Here is a 23,948-nt window from a genome sequence, read left to right as displayed (position 1 = left end):
TGGTGGTCTGCCCATCCTCGCCCTTTCCCGCGACGATGAACCTTATTTATTAGAAAAGATAGCATAAGCCCACAGGGCACCCGCTTGTTGCTGCACTCAGCCGGTTATTCATGTACCAACTACGGAAGTTTTTATGGCTAAGTTACTGTGCAACGGGTCGGTTATTGGACCAACTTGCTGCTTGTTACTGGTGTTAGGTTTGTTACTTTGCTTCCTCTTCCGTAGGCATCCTTTTTCAAAAATCCTGGTTGTCTGGTTTTTCTGTTGCCTTTTCTTATACTTGGCTGTGTGCTCTATTTCCTTAACCTTTGCAGACACGCAAAATCATTTACCGGTGGCCTGTCATACACTATTTGTGTAATGTTTGATATGAAAATATTTTTAATTATTTACTATTGGAACTTTGTATCTGATATCAAGCTACCGAAACATTATATCACCAACTTGTTTTTTACTTTGACAATGACTTTGAACAAAAGCACGGTTAGTACTCTTTAGATTAATGTTCTTTCATAATTGTACTTTTGCAAATCTTAAGACTACACTGATATTATGAAATTGTGGAATTTTTGTATTAATTTACTGTTAAACCCTACATTTTTTCATACACTTTAACAATGGGCACCTGGTTTTGTTCGGGATGGAAAATTAATGCCAATTATTTGAATCTCAAAATAATTGTTTGTTCAATTTAAACTACTTTGCAACGAATTTGAGCCGTAGGTAATTGAAATTTCTAGTTTCTAACCTTGTAAACAGATTGCTATTCCTTCTCCTCGGTTCCTGACTAGTTCATGGCCATGCCCGCTTTTTCCAATATGTATCAAGTTTTCAATATCCCATTACATACAAAATTGCTTGGAAATCGCATTTCATCCCATTTTTTTTCCTTCTCCATCGGTGCCGGCTTGTTTGCAAGGAAAAATCGCCTCCGCATTAGTTGCCAGTTGGTCTCAAACCGTCAACTGTTGCTACCTCTGCCGCAACGGAGACAAATAGAAGCGGCAGGGAAAAAGAAACCTACAACCATTTTCAACCCAACTCTCTGTTTGCAGAACCTGCGTCATCGCCATCATCATCGCTGCTCGAGGGGACCTACGGGGGAAATCCGTAACGCTTCAAAATGCTTCCAGCAAACGTAATGTCGTTCATGAAAAAGGTAAGTGCTGCAGGGCTTGGCACAAGGGTTCGAGAGACCAGACATCCATCCGACAGTTTACGTTAAAAAACGAGAGAAAACCAGGACCGTTCCGTTGGCGAAAAGGCATCGACAAGCGGCAGCATGAGCATGAGATACTTAAATCCCCATGTCCGTTTCGGACGATCCCGGAAGGGAATAACATTTGCACCGATGTGCCCGGAAGCGTTGCTCCGTCGGCTCATTTATGCAGCCGGTTCTGATTCGGCTCCCCCGAAGGATACCACCGGTCACCGCTGGTCCGCCATCCGGGCCATTCGCAGTTGGTTGCTGGCTACCCCTGTCGTAATACCACCGTCGCACAAAAAATCCGTTGCTAACGATGCCAGCACGAATCTGGCCGGCACCATTGCATAATTTAATTTGCATCCAAAAATTATTAGCCCCATTGATGCTGCAAAACCCTGCCCGTTCCGCATTCGGAGAGTCGGATTAGACAGAACTGGCCCCTGGAAGCCCTCCCTTCAAAGTTGCACGAGAACGAAAGTCTTGTGGAATATATTTATTCAAACCAAGTTGTCGCTAGAAATCTCATCGTAAATCTGGAGTTTAAGGCAAAAAGATTTTTTACATCTAATCAAACTACTGACATTCTAGGATTTATTTCATGATGAATGTTTAATTATCCGCAGCTATGTTAAACAAAATAAAAAATGAATATTTATTTAAGAATTTAAACCGTCATTGCAGTTCTTGTCAAACAAACACAAGATTGTGCAACATATTTTAAATTGCCCATTCCTCAAGGCACACTCAAACTAGAATTCGTAATACCTACAGTATAGGTATTTTCATCAGTACTAAACAGTCATCTAGCTCAGGGGTTATATATCATCTGACTCAGGGGTCGGCAAACTCCGGCCGGCGGGCCAAATTCGGCCCGACATCTAAATTCTTTTCAGTGCTACATACGAAAAACCCATCTCAATTCTTTTCACATTTGTTCACGATGTCACGCTTTCACAAAAATGAAGCTTGGAATTGGTGACTAGTTAAAAAAGTTAAACGATAAAATTTCAAATATTTTATCTTATGTCGGTTTTGTCTACTTCTTCTTCTTCTTGGCGTAACGTCCTATTGGTCATGCCGGCTCGTTAAGGGCATACGAGACTTGTTTCCCTGTTGGAGGGTCCGATCTCGGTTGGGATTCGAACCCACGCCGTCGAGATGGTAAGCCCCGGCGTTACCGCTTGGGTGTCGCGGACCCCCCGCGGTATCGGTATACATATCGGTTTTTCATGTAACTTTAATATTTAGAAAGTTGGCCCTCCGTTCAAACGGTGGTAAAACATTAAACCTTCGTTTAAGGTATCCGGTTCAGGCTTTCGGGGTCTTTTTCAATGATCCCTGATATAGCTCATTTTAATGTGACTTCTTATCGTTTTCTATTATTATCGTTCATTAGTTTCAAGTCTTTAAGCAACCTGTTTAACATTTACAAGCTTAAATTGTTCATTGTTACTTTAAGCCCAATTGTGTACAGCCATAAGCAAATAAAAAGTAGTAGCGAGGAAATGCATTGCAAAGCAGAAACCATACCATGCTTGATGCTTAGAAAGTATACTTTCTTGGAAATGTTCACCCTTGTTAGGAGTAGAAATGGGAAGCAATCATATAACAACAACTCCGACGAAACAGGGAAAAGCAAGACTCCCAGCGAAAGCAAACGACGCACAAAGGTGCAGCCCTCACGATTGGATGGGGAAAGGAAAATAATGGTTATGTTCCTCCCCTGCAAGATTATTCCCTGAAACGCAATGCATTTCAGATGGCAGCAAATTCCCGCCTACAGCGAACTTGCTCGAAGGCATTGTTTACGTGGCACCCTGGGCCCGAACGCACATCCCTTTCCGGTATGTGCTCCTTCACGTGACTGGGCGCAGTACCGAGTAGGAAGAAACCGGGTAGCGCAAGGGGCGGTACAGGGCGGAAGCGAAAAAGAAAGCTTCACAAGGACCGGAGCCATTCAACGTTTGCCACCATCAGTCATAGTGATGGCGGGTGCTAAAACTTCGAGTCAATAGTCGATATTAATTTCACCCGTCTACCACTTCAACATCGCTGGCTCCAAGGTTTCAGGCTCCGCTGCAGCACTTACAGCACTCCTACGCTGTACCACGAGTTCTTCTGATTGCTAGCCGACTCCTGAGGAGCGCCCGACAATGGATGTGCTTTGATGTGCATCGAACGCCGGGACGCTGGGCGGAAGTAATTTTTCGTTGGAAAACGTGAAGTGGTAGAGTGAATTTAATCATCACAGTTTTGTTAGAGGACTCTCTGCTCGAACAAGGACCTGACGTTGGACGGCGTCATTGTTTGGCCGTTCAGCGTCGAAGATTGAGGCGCTCTAAATTTGAATAGATAACGTTTCCAAGAAACGGTCAGGGAGCGAACCAACAATGGCCAAGAAATGACGGACAAAAGGTTTTTTTTCCCCTCGCACGGCTTACACTATTCTCTTTTGATCCTCCTTGGGTTGCAGATCGTCGCCACGGACGAGGCGTCGCATCAGCAGCCATCGATGGAGAACACGGGAGCGTTCGGGAAGCTGAAGCAAACGCTGTCAACGTCGCTGCTGACCGCCCAGGATAGAGGTAGGTTTTCGTGTAGGAGTCACCTGTGATACATTCGATGGGGGGGAGGGAAGGGAGGATCGGGTTTCGATTGTGCAATCCTTTTAATTGGAATCTCACTTTGGTTCGTTCGTTCGTTTGGTGCAGTGAACAAAATGTCCCCACGTCCATCGCTGGTGCCGGACGCAACGGAACCACCGCCGCACGCTGGTGGCGACGACCCGTATAAGGACGCTGGCAGCAGCGAGCGTGCTGGCTCGTGCGACACCAACAACAAGTTCAACACACGTTCCGGCTCCTGCCGGATATGCTTGAAGTCGTTCAAACCGAACGACTTCAAGAAAACGTGCGTCGAGTGTGACCAGAAAGTTTGCGAAGACTGCGCCAGTTACAGCAAGCTCCAGGAAGCAGAGGACTTGGTAAGTTCGATGGGTTTCTTTTTTTGTTTTGAGAGTGTTCTCTGGTGTATCCTTGTGGTGCAGACCATGCAACCGGTCCAAACATTCAAGGTCAATGATTCGTTAAGCAAACAAAACTTGAGAGCGGCCGTAAACCCCAAAGTCAGAAAGTAAAGTAAATAATCGTTTGTAAGAGAAAGTTATATTGATGTTTTGAATTAGGCTTTTCTCACCTATCCTCGAGTGGTTATGGAGTTTACTTTTTATTTTCGCCCCAATCCACAGGGTCTCTGGCGATGTAGCGTCTGTCGGAGAAAGATGGCGTCCCGCATCTGTATACCGCAGGAATCTACCGACTCCGCACTGGAGGTACCGGTCATGGAAACGCTGCAGCGGCGCCACTCGGACATAAAGCTGGGATTCGGCCAGCACCTGGACGACGGCAAAGGGTCCGCGCTGGCGCCTCCACGTAGCCCCGAGCTACGCCGCCACTCGGACGTGTCGCCAGCTTCGCTCAAAGAGCTGGAGAAGCTTAAGGGCGTCCAGAAGCCCAAGAACGACATGGACTGGCGCAAGGGGCACAGTGCCGCACCGAGCAGATCGTCCAGTCCGCCCGGGCGCAAGGACACCGAGCTCGGCACACCGCGAGTCATCTCCCGCCGACCGTCGACGAAAATGTCGCGCCAGCGGAGCTACGACGACGAGTTCAAAACAATGAGCTCGGATACGAATCTGGCCGAGGCAGGCCTTAACCTGCCGCCCCCGATGCCCCGGCGAAAGTCGGCGTACGACGTGTACGCACCGGGCGTCCTGGTCAACGCCATGCAGTCGGTCAAGCTGGCGCCGGACGATTCGGAGAAGATCAGCACGTCGCGCCGATCCTCGATGAAGATCATGAACGATGGGAGCGAGTTCGGTGGTGATAGTCATACGGTGGCCGACATGAAGGCCGCTGGACTGATCGTCGACGACGATCGGCGACACAAGCGGCGAGGATCGCAACTGTAAGCCTCTCTCGTGTAGTCTGTAGTACCTCATGACTAACTATGAACCTTCCGGAACCCAAACGGGGGGGTTGTTTTATTTCCTTACTTTGCAGAAATTCATTTGACCATTTTTGAACATTGCATTGATTCGTAAAACCTCTCGTGTTTTAACTTTTTTTACGATCCTGCATTTCCACAGACCCGACATATCGGCATTGAAAGACAAAACTGCCCAAAACTCAGCGAACATATCAGTCTACCAGTGTCCGGCTTTGGAAGACTTGGAGGCGCCCAAACGCCAGACATCACTCGACGGCGAAGGCATCAAGATCGTCATACATGACGCCGATGCCGGCCCGCTCTGCGCGGCGAAGCGAAGTGTCACACTGCGAAGGGATCCCTCCGATAAGGCCCACAGAAGTAAGCGTTCCGCCATTAGGATCGCCGACACTTTCAACTAATGCGTTGTATTCATTTGTAGCAAGAGGATTCGGTATGCGCGTGGTCGGTGGTAAGACTGGCACGGACGGTCGACTGTTCGCCTACATCGTCTGGACGGTTCCCGGTGGCCCGGCGGAGAAGGGAGGCCTGCAGCAGGGCGATAAGGTAGGCCTCCCATAGCCACACGAAACGACATTCGACCAAGACTTGGTCCTAACTGAATCCTTTTTTCTCGATGGGGGTTGGAAACGGTGTAGATTTTAGAGTGGTGCGGTGCCTCACTGACGGATCGCAGCTTCGAGGAGGTGTGCGCCATTATGGACCGCACGGGAGACACGGCCGAGTTGCTGGTCGAGCACGCGACCGACTTCAAGATGTGCGAGCTGTTGGACGAGGGCGGCATGGGCATGAACGTCGGTTCGACATACAGCAGCAACAATTCGCAACGAGCTTTGCCGGACACGAACGTCCACAACCTAACGTCAGGTGAGCACGCACGTGGCCTTAAAGTGACACGTTCTGACACTCCGTCAAACAAGCTTCCATAATTTTCGAAAACCTTTTACTACTTTTACTTGTCAATTATGGAAAAGCGTACAACGTTTGCTACATAAATTGTTGAAACGTGAAGGCATATTCTCCCAGTTTAGAAATGTTTTAGGTTTCCTTCAAAGCCCTTCCACTCACATCTTGTTCTCTTCTTTATTTCCCTGCATCGCATCCCGATAAAGCAGAAAGCGAGTCAACGATGGACAAATCTCCTTCTTCGCCAACCAGACGCAAATTGCCTAAAACACCGGTATAAATCCATACGCTATTTTTCTACCACTTGGTGTGCGTGTATATGTAGCCAGGAAAACTTTGGAAAGACATAACTATCTAAAAACAAAAACCGCCAACCGCAGAAACGAACAATCTATGCACTCAAAAAGAAAAAAAAGAGTAGAGAAAACGTTGCTAAACTGATTCTCACCAACGTATAATAGAGATAATACAAAATACTAATAATACTTGACCACATTCCTGAAGACTTGACAAACGGCAGAACATGATGAAGATGCTTGATATATCAAGAAGGGAAGCGTTCGGAACCACAAGAACAGTAGCAAAATATTTCATTTAAGCATTCGAATACAATAATCTCCGTAAGCATTCATAGCGCTGGGTGTTTATTTTCCTCTGAAGTAGAAATGGACAAACGTGTACCCGACTGGGGCTAGGAATGTTCGGTTCTCGTAGTTTTTAGGTAAAATTCAGTAGTGTGCTTTCAAGAAATATATCGGGTGAACTGTCGTCTTTTTCGTACTGGTTAGAGCGTATACACGTGATTAGAGAGAGTTTCATATTTTATATTTTGATTAGTATAAGACAAACTTAAAGAAAATCAGAAACCAAAATACAATAATCTATATATACAAATGTACGTATATAGATATATATACATATAAACTATAAAAAAATACATGCCCACAAAACACGCATTCACATACACGTACATACTGGATGAAAACAATGTTACATGTTTATCTGCTTCGCATTACCACCGTACGATGAAAGAGGAACAGCGTACGAACAACATAAAACAACTTTCTATAAACAGTTTAGATAAGTTTTCAAACTAAACAACAATACTAACTAATGCAAAATAGTAATCGCTGCGGTGTGCATTACACAAGAATAAAACAAAACTTAAGAGATCAACATAAAATTAAAACGAAGATAAGAAAAGTTATGTTTGTGACCTGCGTTGTGAACTTGGGGCCAAACAGTATTCGATCTTACGCCACTTGTAGTAAAAAAAACCTTCAAATTTATCGATTGTCTTTCATTCATTCATCGTTTAATAATCGTATCTTTTGTAACATAAAATTATACAACTAAGAATTGTACAACATCAAGGGTTGTAAATCTAGCTTTTTTGAACACTCAACATTAAGCACCGTTTTCTGAAGCCAATAAAAACCCGACTAATAATCCGAATTTATTGCACGTCTGAACGTAGGGAGCAGCTCATTGAAACAGCTTAGAATTTGTTTAATAAACTTATCTCTATATAATTTCCAACTCACAAAGTTAGCCTACTAACCCAGCTTAGATTAATGATATTGTATATGAATATTCTTTTCATTGCAACATCGCGGGTACTTGCGAATACTGGCACTCCAATTCAAACTAATTCGCATGGCAGATCACAAACTAATGTTTCTACAAACACAGTAAAACAAAATCATAAACAACTCCACACTCGTACACAAAGATTAAAGAAAACACATTTGTGGAAAAATAGTTGTGGAAGGTTAGACTGCAGTATATGAACAACTATGCGTTGGTCGAGAAAGGGAGAACAAATCAGAGCTCGAACAAGTCTCCAGAAAGTGGTTTGAGTCGGACGGTTGAGCGCGGGCGAAGGAGAGGCAATTAAATGAGCGCAATCGTGAGGAAACTAATAGTCGAAACATAATATTTGAAGATAATGGAAAAATATTTGTCAGTAGCAAAATTACAGTATGAAAACAAACAAAAAAAGATTGAAACAAATCAATAGCCAACAGCTGTTCGCCCATCGTCTGCTAATGTTATAAACATTCTTCATACAATGGAAAAAAGCGACTCCACCCTAAAGCATTGTAAGTGCATTCAATCAGCTCAGTTTATAGTTTTCTCAATCTCCTTCAATGCCGGTTACTAATGAAGCAATTGGATAATTCCTTCGGGCTAACATTTGTTGATTGAAATGGGTTACGTTTAACTGGAAGATGGCGACAGCTGCTGGCTTTAGATTTATGTTAGTCGTTTCACCTTCTACTCACGAGATCTGTGTTTCGCGTTACGTTGTCGTTCTTGTTCTGTTTGTGACATTACATATAAAAAATAGGATAACCAAAAACAAAACAACAAAAATAAGCCAACAAGCAAACTTACAATTAAATTGTATCCAGTAGGCAAATTAATTGCAGTAGAAAATGTTGTTGTAGTTGTGTTTCTTTTTAACTATCGTTGTTGTTTTAGTTGTTATATATTCTGTCTCTGCTCTTATACTTGCAAAACCAAACAAAAAAATCAACTCATCTCATTTCCATAACGTTCCATAATATCAGCCTTCGATGCATTATCCTGCAAGCCACGAAACCGGAGGATCAAACTCTGTAGCAGTAGCTGTGTCCTGCGGTGGCTTTAGCGCTCCACCTCATCTAAAACGGCCGCTACTGAATGGGGCTGAATCTAGTTGAGCTAGTACTCAGTAATCAATGTAGCTTCCATCTCATCGCCATCCCAATTCGTCCAATTTCTTTAGACCACTTGTGACTTTGCGTTCTTAGCTGCTTTCTGGAGGCTTTCCTTCCGGCTCTCTCGGCGAAAGTTACTTTGCACGGCTCTTCCTAGCATCAATTCTTTGTTGCGTGGGAACAGAAAGTTCTGCCTATCGCTGTCTTACTGGCCACCTTTCTGTTGCAGCATCATCATCCTCATGCCATCTCGATCTCATCATCACCCATAAGCGTATCTGTGTGCCCAATGGAGAAAAAATGTCTTGTCTATACGCAGGACCTGCCGCGATTCAACCGGCGCGACATGTGATTCGTTCCAGAACTCGATCAGATCCAACGAGACGTACAGGACCCGGCGATAGTAGCAATTCCCAAGAACTGCTACGAATAGTGCTAAAGTAGTGAAACGATGGAAAAGGAGCCAAATCTAGGACAAGAACCTAGGGATGTAGTGGACAGTCTCCGGACTTTTGTACATCCCCGTTTACCCTTCGGACAACCCTAGGCCCTCCTCAATCCTTCCAAAACTCCCAAAAGTTATCACCAATGTCCTGTTATTCCTCCTGCTTAAACCACATGCACCACCACCACCACCGCCACCAGCACCACCATGTTGTTCTACCTTCTTTCGTTGTTACAAGCAAACAAAAACAAATAGGTAGCATCATATTGCCCGCCGGAACTGTTACACTGGACACTTGCTTCTTCTTTGCTTTCTTGTTCAGTGTTGTTTCATTTTTAAGAATTAACACAAGTGTTTGTTTCTGTTTTTTTTTCCTGACTGTGTCGGTGTCTATTTTTGTACCAGAGCAAGTAAAACAAATCCAGCCCTCCAAGCGAAATGCTCAATCAGATTGCAAAACTTAGCTGTGCTCACTGGAATGCCTCTCATTCATGATTGCTTTCTATTGTTTGTTCTCGTTTTTTTCCCTCCCTGTTGTCCTTTGGGACCATTACACAGTTTGTTAATTTTTTTTAAATACTCACACACACACACAGGCTCATAATTTACCAAAGTTGGTTTCCTTATACTTAGGAGTGTTATTAGTGTTGTGTTGATGTTTGTTCCGTTTCCGTTTCGAAGTACGCTAGAGCAGTACCGGATACCGCCGATCCAATGTTGTATGCTAGGAAAGTGGCAAACCTTAAAACATAGAACACACACACACACATAGGTCGTAGCAGACGCACGCACGCACGCACGTACGCGTACACGAGTGGAAAGATTAATGTGTGTATCCTTCTCTGTTTTTCTTTCCTTCAGGAACAGATAGCAAAGGGCAAGTTAGTGTCCGGTAGGGTTCAGGTGCATGTTTACTATCACGGCGAGCGAAACGAACTTGTCGTTTCGGTGATGGCTGCCGATGACCTGCCGGAGCGCGATGAATCGCTGGGCTATGGCATGTATCCGGAAGCCTATGCGTCGATCAAGTTGCTACCCAAAACGTAATATAAAAACGTTATCCTTTCGTACAAACCAACGCACACACACACTCACAGATACACGCACACGCAAAAACGCACACACCCAAAGCTGCTCCTAAATCCCATGCTCCTTTAGTGTCTTTAACTGTCCTTTTGAATGACAGTTACCTGTTTGCTACGATACATTTTGAAACCACCACGTGTTACAATCAATTAAATTATAACGAACAGATACAGTGCACTAAGCAAGAACCTAGCCAGTCACAAAAAATATAAAAGTTTTCTTCCATACGCTATTTTTTTTTCCATCCCCTTGTTTGAGCAATGGTTTTACTTCCTAATTTATATTAGGTCGTTGCTTTCTATTTACTACAAGTTTGAAAGATTGTTTTGTTTTGTTTTTTTTATTCTATGTATTAAAAAATGTTTGTTTTGATGATTTTATTTTCGATTTTTTAAACATATTTTTTTAACTTGATTTGTGAGCTTTTCCGTCCGTTCAGGCTCTTGTTGAGCTAACTGTACCATTCTTCCTTGCACAAAACACAAACACGAACACAAACATTTGCCCTCGTTCATCTCCTATTCTCCCTCCCCCTCACCCACCCCCCACACTCCTATCGAATCGGAAGAGTCACTGATCATGCACTGAATTCGGTTTCTTTCTACCCCCTTAATCCCATTTTCTAGGAACGAATCGCATGTCGCCCAGACCGAGGTGTCCACTCCCTCTCTGAATCCCATTTGGAACGCGACCATTACCTTCCAGGACGTGTTCAGTGACAATCTGTTAGACCGTAAGATAGAGATAGTGCTGTACGATCTGTTGCCCCACTCGGAGCCAATCTTCCTCGGCGAGTGCTCGGTAAAGCTGCAGAAGGCCTGCCTGGACGACGTGGCGGTCTGGTACCGGCTAGAGGATCCGAACCGGCTGCGCGGTTCGGGTGGCCCAACCGTTGGTCGCACGCTACGGCGCCGCTCGACCGTTGGCGGCTCGCAGAGTTCGATCGACGAGAGCATCGGTTCGTCGTTCGGGCGCTACGGTGGCAGCAACGATGGGTCGCGCTTCCAGCGCTCTATCTCCGACGACGTGGACAGCCTGGACGAGGGCCGGTACCTGCTACACCCGAACTGGTCGGTGTCCGGTAGCCGGCGTGGTTCGACGCAATCCGAAATTCAGATGCAAACGCTCGAGGTGCAACAACTCGGCAAGGATTACTCGAAGTCGTTACCCGGCTCTCGACGTTCTTCGTTCCAGGACTCGAAGGAGCAGCTGGCCGCCGGACCGGTACACTACTCGCGCCGTTACTCGACTGGCCGGGCAGCGACGGGCGCGTCGGCGTCAACACTCGAGCCACCCGTCCCCGTGCGAAAACTCTCCTTCGGCGGCGCCATCGGTGGGCTCGGCAGTAGTGGCCCTTCTGGTGGGGCCAGCAGGAGCGAATTCATACGCACCATGAGCCTTTCGCGCGAGCTTGACGTGAAGAATCGCAAGAAGAAGCGTTTATTCTCGTAAAGCAAGCACGAAAAGTTAACTCCAATCAAGCAACGAAAAAATAACAACAACATCCGGAAGCACAATCACAATCAAGCGACGAAACGATGGAAGTGGAGCTATTCACTGTTAGGCTTCACATAAAAAAACACTCCAAAGGTTTTGAAAATAGGACAATGATGGTTCTCACACCTGTAGCTGTAATTTAATAAAAACAAACAAAACATAGTTGACTACATTGGCAGGCAGCATTACACATCCATGTACGACATATTTGAAGCACTTGGAAGTATTGCCAAACCGCCGACGACACTTGATCTCGGCCTCTCTTGGCCTCTCGTCATCGGCGCACGAGCAAACTATACACAATCGTCATGTTTATGGTTTATAGGCGTGTTTTTCGACTGTCTGGTTCTGTCGCACGAACCATTTTGCAAACGTATAACATGTTTTATGTAGAAAATATTTCAAGTTTACAAAATATCAATCTATACATATGTTACCTATATAGGACAAAAAAGGAATAAAATAAAATTCTGATATACCAACATTTTCAGATACTCTTGTTTATCTCCTCTACTCTGTCAGGTATTGAAAACTTGAAGACAAGCCTTTAGTTTCAGTGTAGATGAAAAAGTTTCGTTGTAATTATCATATGCATTGTATTCCCTCGTTTTAGCATGCCCACTCAATTGGTGCAGTCAATATTTAACATGCTTTCAAGACTTTCCAAAAACAGTTAAGGGAGATCTCATCAATCGGGTTTTAGCAATCTACTTAGCATCAATAGAAAAGTCTTTAAGAAACGTTATTTTTAAGTTATAATTTTGAAGTCGTTATTTTTCACCAAATCCCAAATTGTAATGATACCAAAAAAATAAGAAGGACTCACCATTTGTTCGTGGATATTTTCTCTTGCTTTTTTTTCCTTTCGTTTATTTTGCTGGAATGATTGCACATTTATTTTGAACACAGTACAACGTAATCCGTTAGCCAGTAGAACGACTGGCGTAGATCGCCTTCGCACAGATAGGGGGCCTTCGTCCATATCCGTATCTTGAATCCGACCGCGTGCAGCACATCGAAAAACATTTCCAGCTCTTCCTCCACCGTAAGTCGCTTTTCGGGTGGCCACGGTTCCAGAAGTGTTCGCAATGGTAAGTGGCTAGAATCTGCAAATAGAGGATGGTAAATAGTTTTAAAATAAATTCCAACCAACGAACAGTCTGTGCTGTTGATGCCACTTACTTTTCTCTACATAATGGCTATACGGCAGTACGAGAGCAATCAGTGCAAATCCTGACGGATCCAACGATTCGTAGATTTCACTGAGCATCACGTGAGGATCGAAACATCTATCTAACACGTTGAAACACACGACCAGATCGGCCCCATGAATTTGGTTCAGATTCTCCAGTACACTGCAAACGAGGAAATATTAATGAAGGAGGTTCAAACGAGTTCAGCCGCAAATTTTGGAGCCTTACATGAAATTCTTTTCGCTGAGACGATTTCGCATGGTCCAGCTGGATTCGGTGGCGTACGTAGTCACCTGCCAGTTGGACTTCTGCTGCAATGTATGTACCAGTCGCATCGTCACCTCGCCATCGCCGGCACCAATGTCGCAAATGTTAAGCTGCGTGGCATAAATGATTATGGCAAGGTATTATTAAACGATATCAAACCCACACGGCTATCCATGTGGGCTTTGGCACGATTTAACGTACCATCGATTGCCTTTCGCGGTTCTGGAAGAAACCCCCAGCGGTGAGAAACTCGTCGAACTGGCCCTCTGAGAGTATGAACATTGAGCCACGCTTCAGGAAGCCATTGATATCGGTCTGCGTCATAAACATGTTGAGAAACAGCTTGGCTACCTCGTGGCACAGCTGCAGCCAGAACCGCCCAGAAGTTTTCTTCGAGCGGTCCAGCCACTCGAGCGTGAATGCATCTGGGCCATTCAGATGATGATATAAGCATCCGTATTTGCGAGGTAGCTTGGTCATCGTATACCACTGCAAGTACAAATGAGGGCGAATGAGTAAATTGTACCTAACAAATTCCGTACAATAAGGGGACGAGTTTACGTGACCGATGTCATCGTTCCGATTACCCTTTATCTGAACATATGTGACCCACGAATACGACAGTTTCCCGCGAGGTTTCTTATCGATCCGTGGATGAAACGGTATTCGTTCTTATGGTACATATTTGATAACATGAAATATGTCCAACTGATCTGAGAGAGTTCTTTGGAAGACATTGGAACCATCCATAGTTTCCGGTTTCCGGATTCTGCCAATCCTGCCATACTTACCGTCGTCATATCAATCTGCTGGATAACATCGTCGTTGTGAATGCGGTCAAAGAACACTTTGGCAATAGCTCCCCGGGGACGGTAGTTTGACATGATTCTGAAAGAGGGAAATGGATAATCCATAATGTTATTAGAGGTAAAATACGGAAACGGAAGGCTTTACACACAAAACACGGTAGCGAATGGCCTCTTTTCCACAATCAGCCATTCCCATACGTACACTGAGAAAATGAATAATGCTAGTAATGTAATCGAAAGCATAGTTAATGTTCAATGAGCCGAATTCTAACAAACTTTTGTTTGGTAAGAGACAATCTTTGCCCAACACTCCAACTTTCATCCGGCATTTCAAAGATAAACTGCTGTTGTGTTCGTTCCTAACATTTGTTTTCATACACTCGTAGGGCTCGTTATCTTAATACCTACCTACCTTATAGTTCGTATGAGATTGAAGCTTGATTATCTACTCTGTGAGTATGTTGTGTCCCCAGGAGGGTTACAGTGAACGGGTTAAATAATGATAACACGATAAAAAAAACACCAACGATTGCGAGAGATTGGTGCACACGGGCTGCAATAAGTCCAATTGCTTCTGTTAGCGCAGTCGAGTTTTCTTCACATTGGAACCGTCGTTGTATACCCGCGAAACGCCTATCGACCGGGGAAATGGAGCCACCTAAACCATTTCAGGCCACACCGCAAGGAGTGTACACAGGAGTTTCTTGATGCATCTTTTTGCACAAACATCCAACACCCAACATCTGTCAGAGCGATGCACCCCGCGTTGCATATTTATACATTGTGTGCGTGTTTATGTGTCCTCTTGGCACGCCTCGTTTATATGTATGCTGCGGGTAAAGAGGATTCCTTTTAGCAACGTATGATCGACAGATGCAGTAGCAGGTCCTGGATTGATATGAGAAGCTGGTTAATGTTAATGTTTTACAGTTTAAAGATGTGCATTATGTTCATTAACCAAAAGAGAAAACTACGCAAATGTGTTCTTCTAAGAACTGAATCCTTCAGTATGGACGATATTTGACGGAAGCGTTTATGAAACGGAAACGGTGCCACCGCCAAATAGGTTAACTCACGTAGGATATATGCAGCGGCATGTTTTATCGACTTATTATGCTTTCGTTTTGATTTTGTGGGATCTTCGCTAACAAACCATGGAGCACGTGGTGTTAGAGTAATTAGGTCATAAAATAACTTCCTTTCTTTTAAACGCACCTGCTTCTAGTGAGTTCAGATTAATAACACACTTCAAAATAACGTACAGGCAGATCAAATCACATGTTTTATTTTTTTCCTTTTCAACAAATTATATTTACCCATCACTCTGTACCGACTTGAGAAAAATGGTGCGTAAAATGCTCGCGCGAAAGTGTTGGTTCTCGAAGCAATAACAAAGTCCACACTTTTTATGACGGCCCACTGTACGCCATCGGCAGAATAGTTTGGTTCGGGATCGCGTGAGTCGTAGTTTTCTCCCGTATCCAAATCGACAAGAAAGTCACAGCGGTCCAATGGAAAGAGCATGTGGGAATTACCAACATTCAAATCGTTAAAGTAATTATGTACTAATTTAGTACCATTTTCCGTTTCCGAATAGTAGGCTGGCAACATGCCAGTGAAGCTGGACGGAATAAAACGAACACGGTAGTTGTCAGGAACGAAAAAGCTTCCCGGAAAGCGATACCATTCCTTACCATAGCACAAGTTAACATCGTGTTTCGTTTGTTCTAGTCCATTGAGTATTATCATAGGAGCACGATAATTAATGCACACTGCAATAATGCGCGACAAACTAAGTAGTAGCGCTGTCACTATAACGGCCAACGAAAGCATGCGTTTCAGGCTTAAAATCATTTTCACTCTTCTGTAGCGGTCGAAGGTGTTGAAAACTATGTCCAGAAAAAAAGCGCTACCCATGGAAAATAGCGGGTAGACCGGAAAAACAAACCTACGGAGAGAAATGGTAGTTTTTTTTTCATTATGAAGTCAAAACTTTACGGGAAAGTGATCCCACTTACCTCTCTTCCTTATGAGGCTGAACAACAAACACCGCTAGCCACAGAAATAATGGCGAGAGCTTCCATAGTGCACCCGTGTGGGATAGTCTGCTTTTTGCTGATTTCATTCCAAATGCCTTGCTTATCAGGACCCCCACAGGATACAATAGAGCCAAGAAAAAGGCAACGTTATGGTTCAAAAATAGGTTTTTGAAATAAAATGACGCAGGTTCGACTCCGTACAGATCTGGTCCATGTGAGGTGAAAACGTTATATCGGACAATGTTCAATGCTGCCATTGTAAGGCGGCCGAAGTAGGCACTATCGATCAACACGATCGGTATGGCAAATAGCAGACCGAAAAATATTGCGTTTTTCATGAAAAATCCCAGCTTTTTATCCTTTACTAGCAGTTCCAATACAAAAGGTATGCTAACGATGACGGCGAATGGCCATCCTGAAACAGAAGAAAATGATTAGACTAGGATTTTTTATTTTCAGGTGACCGTCACCTTTATACTTACCAATCAGGCCAGAAAATGCTGTGATAGCAATGACTGTTTTCACATCACCATTCATCCAAGCCGTCATGGTTGCTATGGTGACATACATAGCGAAGCTGCTTGGCAACAAGGCAGCACTGGAGATAAACATCCCTGGACAAATCAGCTGGAAACATAAAAACATGTTGCCTACGCTGGCACCACATTTTTGTTTTATGGTCCTAGAAGTGGTATAAAATGTGTTCGTTAATTTAAGTCAATGCGTGTTGAAAAAAAATATGCCTTACTTGTAGAATCGATATTCCAACGTGGCACAAACTAAAGCAAGCAGACAGCGTAGAAAGTAGAAAATGACCACACCATTTTCCACCCAAAAGCCCAGTATCGTAGCAGGCAATGCGTGTAGCCACAAGTAGCTGTACGAGCGGAGGCCAAATTCCGGACTATATTCCCACGTTTGAAAACCTCTGCCTTTCCATAGGTAATGCAACGGTTCCCAGTAGTTGTATGTTTCGTCGCAATCAGAAATGATGGACCACAGAGCTGCCTGCAAACGAACCAAGAGCAGCATAAAAATAGCTACTGTATTGGCCCGAAACGCCATCATTGGCCTCTAGAAGCCGTTTGTTGCAACGAAAAAGATTAATGCTACCGTAGCTTTTAGCTACCGGCCACGAAATACTGCCGTCGATGTCCGGTGATGCACTTTGTTTGTTATCATCAGCGTGACAGTTTCTTGGTTATCCGAGCTAAAAGGTTGGAGAAATCTTGTTTCAGTTTTTGTCTTTTCTGATGACTATTTCGAGCTCAAAGATCAATATCACACGCTATTTACAGCTAAAAGCTGAGGCATTATTAATACATGAAACTTGCTTTACAGAATTATGTGTTTACGTGATTGCAATCGTTCCATATAAATAATATTAGTTCCATAACAAAATCCAACCGAACCTGGATGCTTCTCTTAAATTTAAAAAAAAATTTGAACAAAATTCATGCAATTTCAATTATTGAATTAACTTTTTGCACTCCACCCTTTTCACATAATTTTCAATAAATCTTTTTCCGACGCTATTTGTCATCCAATTGTACGTTCGCGATGGCGCTCTAATTTAGTCGCTAGAGAGCGCCACCGGCCCAGAAGACCGCTTGAAAAATTTTCATTCGACTAGTGTTGGGAAAATCGATTCCCGGTTGGGATTCCAATCTTTCGATTCAAATCTATTTGGAGATCCGGATCTCCGAATACCATACATGCTCTTCTAATGCCAATTTTTCATATTATTTGTTTAATTCAATGCATGATTTACATAAGAATATCAGTGTAGTTGACATTATTCTTCTAATTGTATTCAAACAACACGAACAATCTAGTCCTTTTTGAAAATATGCAGACTAACTGATTTACCCGAGTTTATTAGAAGAAGAGTAGCATTTATTATGTTTCAAAAACAATTATGACAGCGTTATCATTCAAATTGAATCTATCGTGGGTCACTGAAACAGTAAAGCAAGTCCTTTTGATGTTTTTCCGCATTTTCTCGGTGGGGACTTTATCGCCGAACGAACATGTTTGAGGTTCTGATAAAATTCTTTACAAATGGCGCCTCAGACATGGCTGATATAATGTATTTAAAGCTAGATTGCAGTGACAGGTAAGTAAACTGGTGCTTTGCGTCCATTACAATATATCTGACGTATTTGAGATATTCAATTCCTACATTCGCTGAGCCATTGGTGGCCCAAATAAGCTGTTTATTCACAAGGTGTATAAATTAGAAGGTGAAGTCGTTCAGTGTAAAATTACATTTCATGACTTGACATAACACTTCTGGGGTATTCATATGGGTTTTGAGGGGGGGTATCGGAAAAGGATTGGCCTATTGACATAACTCTTCTCAAATATGGCACCCCTTCCAAAGCGACATAAAGTCACCTTCTATATTTATACACCTTGGTTTATTCACAGTTCAAGCTTGTAAGACCCACCACTAGCTCACTTTTTTCGCCGCTCGTTTTTGGCGGGAAAAGGCGAATTCTCTCCCAAAATTTTGAGAGATTCGGGCGAAATATGTTCACGACCTCTGCGGTAGCGGGTCTTCTCTAGCAAATGACCTTCAAACGCTGAACCGGTAAACCGGTTCGGGCGACATGTTGTGTCTGTACACGCACCACGCATGTGTTGGTGCAACAAATGCAAATGTGTGCGTGACCAAATTTGGTCTCTCGGAGAGGAAATTGTCCTCGCTTCTCTCGACGAGAGCTGGTAGAAAAACTAGAAAAGATGAATATAATGCAATGTGTTCCTTGAGACAAAATTACGCGTCTTGCAAAGACCTGTCATTTGGGGGGTCATTTGTGGAAATCGGTCAAGGAACTAACAAGTTATGCGAGAATTGGCTTTTTTAACCTAAATTGCCAATCAATCTGATTTAACTTTTCGCCCCCTCGGGCGAACACTTTCCAGGTGTGGTTTTTATCAAAAACAAGAAAGTACGGTAACATCTACCTTCAACACAAATGTGCGTCTTGAAAAGACCTTTCATTTAAGGGGTCAATCGTGAAAAACGGTTGAAAGAATCAATAGTTATTAACAAATAGGCAGATTTTGACTTTAAGTAATCGAAGTTTATTCACCTTGTTCCCGGTAGAGTGCTGTCTCTTTTCCACACGATTAGTTTTCTCAAAAACTAGAAAATATGAATAGATCTATTGTAGGACAAAGTTGTGTTTTTAGAAAAGGCTTTTCATTTGAGGGGTCACGTATTCAAATCGCTTAAGCGTTTATGAAGTTATTGACAAATTTGTTATTTCAGCAGAAAATACTAACCAAGATATCTGTACCTTCGTCCCATATAATTGTTTATTTCGTAAGCCTCGTTTCGAGGTTGAATCTTTAATGTATCAAATTGTTTGTTTTCATAAGACTTTTTATTTGAGGGGTCTGGTGCTAAAATTGGTCAAGCCATTAAAAAGTTATTAACAAATTACCTATTTCAGTCATTATTTCAAGCTGTGGCCAAGGTTTAGATGTCAGTTTGGCGCGCTGCAGTTTCGTTCTAGTAGTGGGTACATCGAATCCCCAAATCCGAATCCCAATCCATCAAACAGTCGCGAGACGAGGTAAACCAATTAGACCTGCAAGGTATGGAAATCATTTATCCTAATCTTAATCCCTATCAAATCACAATTGATAAGTCTCTTTTCTGTAATAAAAACATGCCACACATTTCGGAAATGTGTAAGTAGTTCTGTTGATGTTGAAAATCAACTAACGTATGGAAACGATTTTCTTCGCAGGCAGTGAAAATCGTGAACAGTTATTTTTGTATGCAACGCTGAATCATTGTCTCTTCTGGGTATTCGTATTCTTTCTACTGTATTTCGAACCTAAGTTAAATCGTGCAAAAACCTTTATCACATTGTCTTTAGATCTACTAATCCAACTCATCTCGTGTCTAGGTCGAGTCATATCAAATTCAAATAGATTGGGTTCAAGTCAGAACCAAATCAAGTCGAGTCCCAAACAAATCAAATCTAATTCGAGTCCCAAACAAATCAAATCTGATTCGAATCCCAATCGAATCAAATCTTCAGAATCCGTTAAATGGGATCTAAATCTTTAGAATCCGTCCAGGAATCGAATCTTCGAATCTTCCGAGTCCCGATTCTACATTTGACTCGCTTATGTTGGTAGCACGTAACACCGTTGCAAACGGTGTACAAAATTTAATCACTCATATTCTCTCATTTGGCGTCGGTTTTCTTAGCGGTATAGTTCGGCAAGCGTCCTCGCTCTTCTTGTTAACCAAGTTTCTCGGTGACTAGTTCTAACTACATTTTAACAAAAATGACGGATGTTACGGCAAAGACGTAAGTTATTTGGAACTGTTTGTGTAAAGTGTGTGTTTTTTTATTTAGTTTGTGCGCGCGCTTTTTCCTTGTGTTACACTAGTGTGTAGTTAGTTAGTTTTTTTTCTTTAAGTGATAGTTTTCATCTACCCGGTCCCAAACGCGGTGATCGAACAGATAGTTAAACCACTGCAATTGTATTAAATGCTACTTTTCTCCTTCGGCAGGGAAACTACTCCAGTCCCCAATGAGAAAGAGGTAGAGTCGGATGAAGCGACTCCACAAGTAGCGTCCACGGACGCAAGTGAGGAAACCGCCGCCACCGACAAAACTGCCGCCGAAACCGAAAAGGTTGACGCTACTGACGCCGCCACAACCGAAGAGGCGGAGAAAAACGGTGAGGAGGAAAAGAAAGACAACGGTGTCGCCACTGAGGAGGACGCCGCGGCTGAAACCGAACCGAAAGAGTCGACAAACGAGGTGGAGGAGGAGGAGGGTAAGGAGCAGGAGGGCGCCGACAAAGTCGCCGAGGCCACCAAGAGGAAAGCCACCGAAGCGAAGGCTGATGGTGCTGCCGTAGAGGTTGATGGTGCTGAACATACGACGCCCGAGAAGAAGGCGAAACTGGACGAGAGCAGCGACGCCAAAGCTGCCGAGGAAGTTTCAACTTAGAACCTATAAACTATAACTATATATTAATCATCGTCGCAAATGTTTCAATTCAATCCTTCATACATTCAATAAACTATTCTTTTCTGGAAGTAACAACACACAAATTCGCCCTGAGTACTGTTTTTATTGATCATGGTTTCTTTGGGCGTCACAAACAGAGATCTGGGTTACACTTTGCGCCAATTTGGTGAAAATAAACGAATCCTACTTGGTAATGACGCGAATGGGAGAGGAAGGAGGAAGCCGCTTGAAAGTATTACAGAAAACAGAATAATGCCAAAGGGGCCACGCCAAAGCGCATTTAAAATACCTTCCACCGCAAAATCCATGTAGCTGTTGTATATGGCGCTAATTCGCAGCGCCAGCGAAGCGAAAAAATCGTATAAGAAAAAAGCGTCGCCTGCGCCTCTGCTCGTCCACAATCGAACGAAACGGGTGCAGGTAAAATGAAGCCGAAAGCGAAAGGCAAAGAAAAGAGCTCGACGAAGAAACGGACAGATATGGACGAAACAAAGGAATTAAAGCGGCCGGTACCCGGGTCACCGGCAGATGTTACGAATTCTTCACAGGACACCGGTTTGGTGTACATTTTGGACGGATGCGCGCCATTTGGGAAAGAATTAAAAGCTACCCGGGGAAGTGCTACGTTTTCCTCCTGGTGTTGACGCTTGTAAAATGAAAGCAAAGTAGGCGTTGGAAGCGGGTGAGAAGGAGAAAGAGATTGCATTTTCATCTTGGCATCATCATTGAAATCCAATTCAGCATCCATCTCGCGGCCAAGTGGACGATAATGGAACCTGGAATACTAAAACGAACCATAAATGAGGCGCAGTCATTGAATATCGCTCGATAATCTTCCGCTTCGGGAAAGCATTAGCGTTCAAGCGTTCCCGGCAGATCCGCATTCACTCGCTGGCACACGGATTAGCGCACGTTCACCATAAACAAACAATGTAGGAACCCGTAATAACTTGAAAAAGTAAATTACGAAATGAAAAACAACAATTGCTCATCGCGCAAAAATGGAAAAATGTCTCCGCGAGGGCGCGAAAACCGTATGGAGCAATCTAGCGCTCCGCCACCACCGGCTATTGGTGGGTGGGAGTGGGCGAGATAGAGCGAACGAAGAAGCGTGTTCGATAAAGTAGGACACACTATGGAGACGCGATATATTCGCGTTCGTACATGGAGTCATATAGTTTTATTTTACAATTCTGTGAATATAAACGATTCCGAGTGTCGTTCCCGATAGATATGTTCGCATCTGTCTTTCCCCTGCAGGCGAACATGTTTTTTTCGGTGGCAAAGTTTTTGCGCCATAACCCGTAAAAAGCGTAATTTCAATATAAAAATCCCATCTCCCGCTTCTCAAGTGGGAACCAAGAAGCACCGGGAACATTGGAAACCGTGCGGTGGCTGACTCCCGGATCCGGGAAATATCCGCCATTCCCGTTTGGGACCTCCCTGAAACGGTGCGGCCAATTTCAAGGATTACCAGTGGCCTTGAATATTCGATACTTTCTTCCCGCCGAGTGAGCCGGGTAGGGATCTGGAGGGATCGCATCTCTTGTCGGCGTGCGTTTTCGGCTCCCGAGAGTGAAAGAGACCATCGACGCGCCTCGATGAGAGCGCGCAAACGGGACGGTCAAAGCAAGCCGCGTGGGAAAGAATCGTGTGTGCGCGAACGAGAAGGCGCTAAGCGACGTACAAAAGTACTGCTCCTGCTACCTGAGGGGCAGGAGAACCGATCGAACATAGGGGCATTGGGATGGGTGGTATGACGAAGAACAGGTAACGGAAAGAACATCAAGAGAGAAAAAACGCGAGGGAAACACATACGCGTGCAAAAGCGGCCAAACGTTTTCGTGCACATATCATCGCTGGAACGCACAAGTTCCGGTATACGCACCAAAGACCAAAGGCCGCTGTGGTGGTGTTGGCTTTTCGAAGAAACGGAATTGAACAGAAACTTTTTTACCTACTGGTGCTTTTTATGCCTATTCCCTTTACTCTATTCATACCACCTTTCATCCCTCCTATCGCTACCCTCATCCCTCATCTTGAAGCATGTGTATAGAAGAAGTATATATGTATACATACATACTAGAAAAGTTTAGGTTCATATTTGTTATACTTAACGATTTTAGGTTATACTTAACGATTATCATCAAGAAACAAAGTAAAACTAGAACGCTTTCCCTGATTATTTAAAACACGATCTTTCAGCTCGATCCGATCAACTCTTCGTTGAACGCACAGTTGTATGCGTATCTTTTGTGCAGCTGTCCCATGAATAGCAGCTGCAATACAGCTCTATAGCGCTGGGGTAGTTTTCTTGGTGTCGCGGGTTCATTGCCATAATTTTTGTGATACTAATAACGTTACCAATGGCGATGTTTTCTTCTCCGAAATGCATCTTCTATCGATTTCCATAGGGATTATTGAATGCAAAAACGATTATTTGAACTTGGCACGAATGCACAACTGTGCAAATAGCGAAATTAGCTATTCACCATGTTCTCATGCCGCGGTGTCGCGTATTATCCTTCTCAATATAAAAAATATCTATTATTTACTGAATCGTGCCTCAATACCAATAGGTATAAAACACACCTCTCTGGCTGGTATCAATCGCACGTATACGATTGCTTGTAATACTTATCAATATTTTCCAAACACCATAGCATATCTCCTATCTGCTGGACCCGGAATGTGCGCCATCAGCGATATTGCCAGATAGCCAAGCCTGTGAACTACCATACAAATGAAACTGATAGGTGTATTCTGTATGCTTTGTAGGATAC

General features: G+C 43.6%; 4 protein-coding genes across 4 annotated transcripts; 2 read left to right on the top strand and 2 right to left on the bottom strand.

Moving 5' to 3' along the window:
- The first annotated feature begins 1,123 nt into the window (after positions 1 to 1,123).
- Positions 1,124 to 11,806, top strand: LOC131287366 (regulating synaptic membrane exocytosis protein 2). The gene is made up of 10 exons (XM_058316409.1): positions 1,124 to 1,159; positions 3,681 to 3,792; positions 3,919 to 4,190; positions 4,455 to 5,173; positions 5,355 to 5,575; positions 5,637 to 5,761; positions 5,854 to 6,082; positions 6,331 to 6,395; positions 10,130 to 10,311; positions 10,981 to 11,806. The coding sequence occupies exons 1-10, from the start codon at positions 1,124 to 1,126 to the stop codon at positions 11,804 to 11,806; spliced, it is 2,787 nt and encodes a 928-aa protein (XP_058172392.1).
- Positions 11,807 to 12,677: 871 nt separating this feature from the next.
- On the bottom strand, positions 12,678 to 14,235 carry LOC131287975 (protein-L-histidine N-pros-methyltransferase). Its single transcript, XM_058317070.1, has 5 exons — positions 14,103 to 14,235; positions 13,513 to 13,800; positions 13,273 to 13,421; positions 13,034 to 13,206; positions 12,678 to 12,957 (listed from the first exon to the last, which is right to left on the bottom strand). The coding sequence occupies exons 1-5, from the start codon at positions 14,223 to 14,225 to the stop codon at positions 12,746 to 12,748; spliced, it is 945 nt and encodes a 314-aa protein (XP_058173053.1). The 5' UTR covers positions 14,226 to 14,235; the 3' UTR covers positions 12,678 to 12,745.
- A 1,154-nt stretch (positions 14,236 to 15,389) lies between these two features.
- Positions 15,390 to 17,260, bottom strand: LOC131284143 (alpha-1,2-mannosyltransferase ALG9). The gene is made up of 4 exons (XM_058312997.1): positions 16,908 to 17,260; positions 16,642 to 16,841; positions 16,139 to 16,574; positions 15,390 to 16,068 (listed from the first exon to the last, which is right to left on the bottom strand). The coding sequence occupies exons 1-4, from the start codon at positions 17,225 to 17,227 to the stop codon at positions 15,390 to 15,392; spliced, it is 1,635 nt and encodes a 544-aa protein (XP_058168980.1). The 5' UTR covers positions 17,228 to 17,260.
- Positions 17,261 to 20,334: 3,074 nt separating this feature from the next.
- Positions 20,335 to 21,248, top strand: LOC131288293 (uncharacterized). The gene is made up of 2 exons (XM_058317413.1): positions 20,335 to 20,493; positions 20,700 to 21,248. Exons 1-2 carry the CDS (start codon positions 20,471 to 20,473, stop codon positions 21,142 to 21,144), a joined length of 468 nt encoding a protein of 155 aa, XP_058173396.1. The 5' UTR covers positions 20,335 to 20,470; the 3' UTR covers positions 21,145 to 21,248.
- The last annotated feature ends 2,700 nt before the right edge of the window (positions 21,249 to 23,948 follow it).

The sequence above is a fragment of the Anopheles ziemanni genome, chromosome 3, assembly GCF_943734765.1.
Source record: "Anopheles ziemanni chromosome 3, idAnoZiCoDA_A2_x.2, whole genome shotgun sequence".
Taxonomy (NCBI): Eukaryota; Metazoa; Arthropoda; class Insecta; order Diptera; family Culicidae; genus Anopheles; species Anopheles ziemanni.
The sequence above is the reverse complement of the archived record's forward strand: the minus strand, read 5'-3'. Positions and strand labels throughout refer to the sequence as shown.

Excerpts from the sequence above, each read along its gene's own strand:
- LOC131287366 (XM_058316409.1), top strand. The coding sequence starts at position 1,124 with ATGCTTCCAGCAAACGTAATGTCGTTCATGAAAAAG. Across the intron at positions 5,174-5,354 it reads AAGCGGCGAGGATCGCAACT|ACCCGACATATCGGCATTGA; the intron begins GTAAGCCTCTCT and ends GCATTTCCACAG. Across the intron at positions 6,083-6,330 it reads CGTCCACAACCTAACGTCAG|AAAGCGAGTCAACGATGGAC; the intron begins GTGAGCACGCAC and ends CCGATAAAGCAG.
- LOC131287975 (XM_058317070.1), bottom strand. The coding sequence starts at position 14,225 with ATGGATTATCCATTTCCCTCTTTCAGAATCATGTCAAACTACCGTCCC. Across the intron at positions 13,801-14,102 it reads AGCAGATTGATATGACGACG|TGGTATACGATGACCAAGCT; the intron begins GTAAGTATGGCA and ends TTGTACTTGCAG. Across the intron at positions 12,958-13,033 it reads TAGCCATTATGTAGAGAAAA|ATTCTAGCCACTTACCATTG; the intron begins GTAAGTGGCATC and ends CTCTATTTGCAG.
- LOC131284143 (XM_058312997.1), bottom strand. The coding sequence starts at position 17,227 with ATGATGGCGTTTCGGGCCAATACAGTAGCTATTTTTATGCTGCTCTTG. Across the intron at positions 16,842-16,907 it reads TTGGAATATCGATTCTACAA|GACCATAAAACAAAAATGTG; the intron begins GTAAGGCATATT and ends TACCACTTCTAG. Across the intron at positions 16,069-16,138 it reads CAGCCTCATAAGGAAGAGAG|GTTTGTTTTTCCGGTCTACC; the intron begins GTAAGTGGGATC and ends TTCTCTCCGTAG.
- LOC131288293 (XM_058317413.1), top strand. The coding sequence starts at position 20,471 with ATGACGGATGTTACGGCAAAGAC. Across the intron at positions 20,494-20,699 it reads ACGGATGTTACGGCAAAGAC|GGAAACTACTCCAGTCCCCA; the intron begins GTAAGTTATTTG and ends CTCCTTCGGCAG.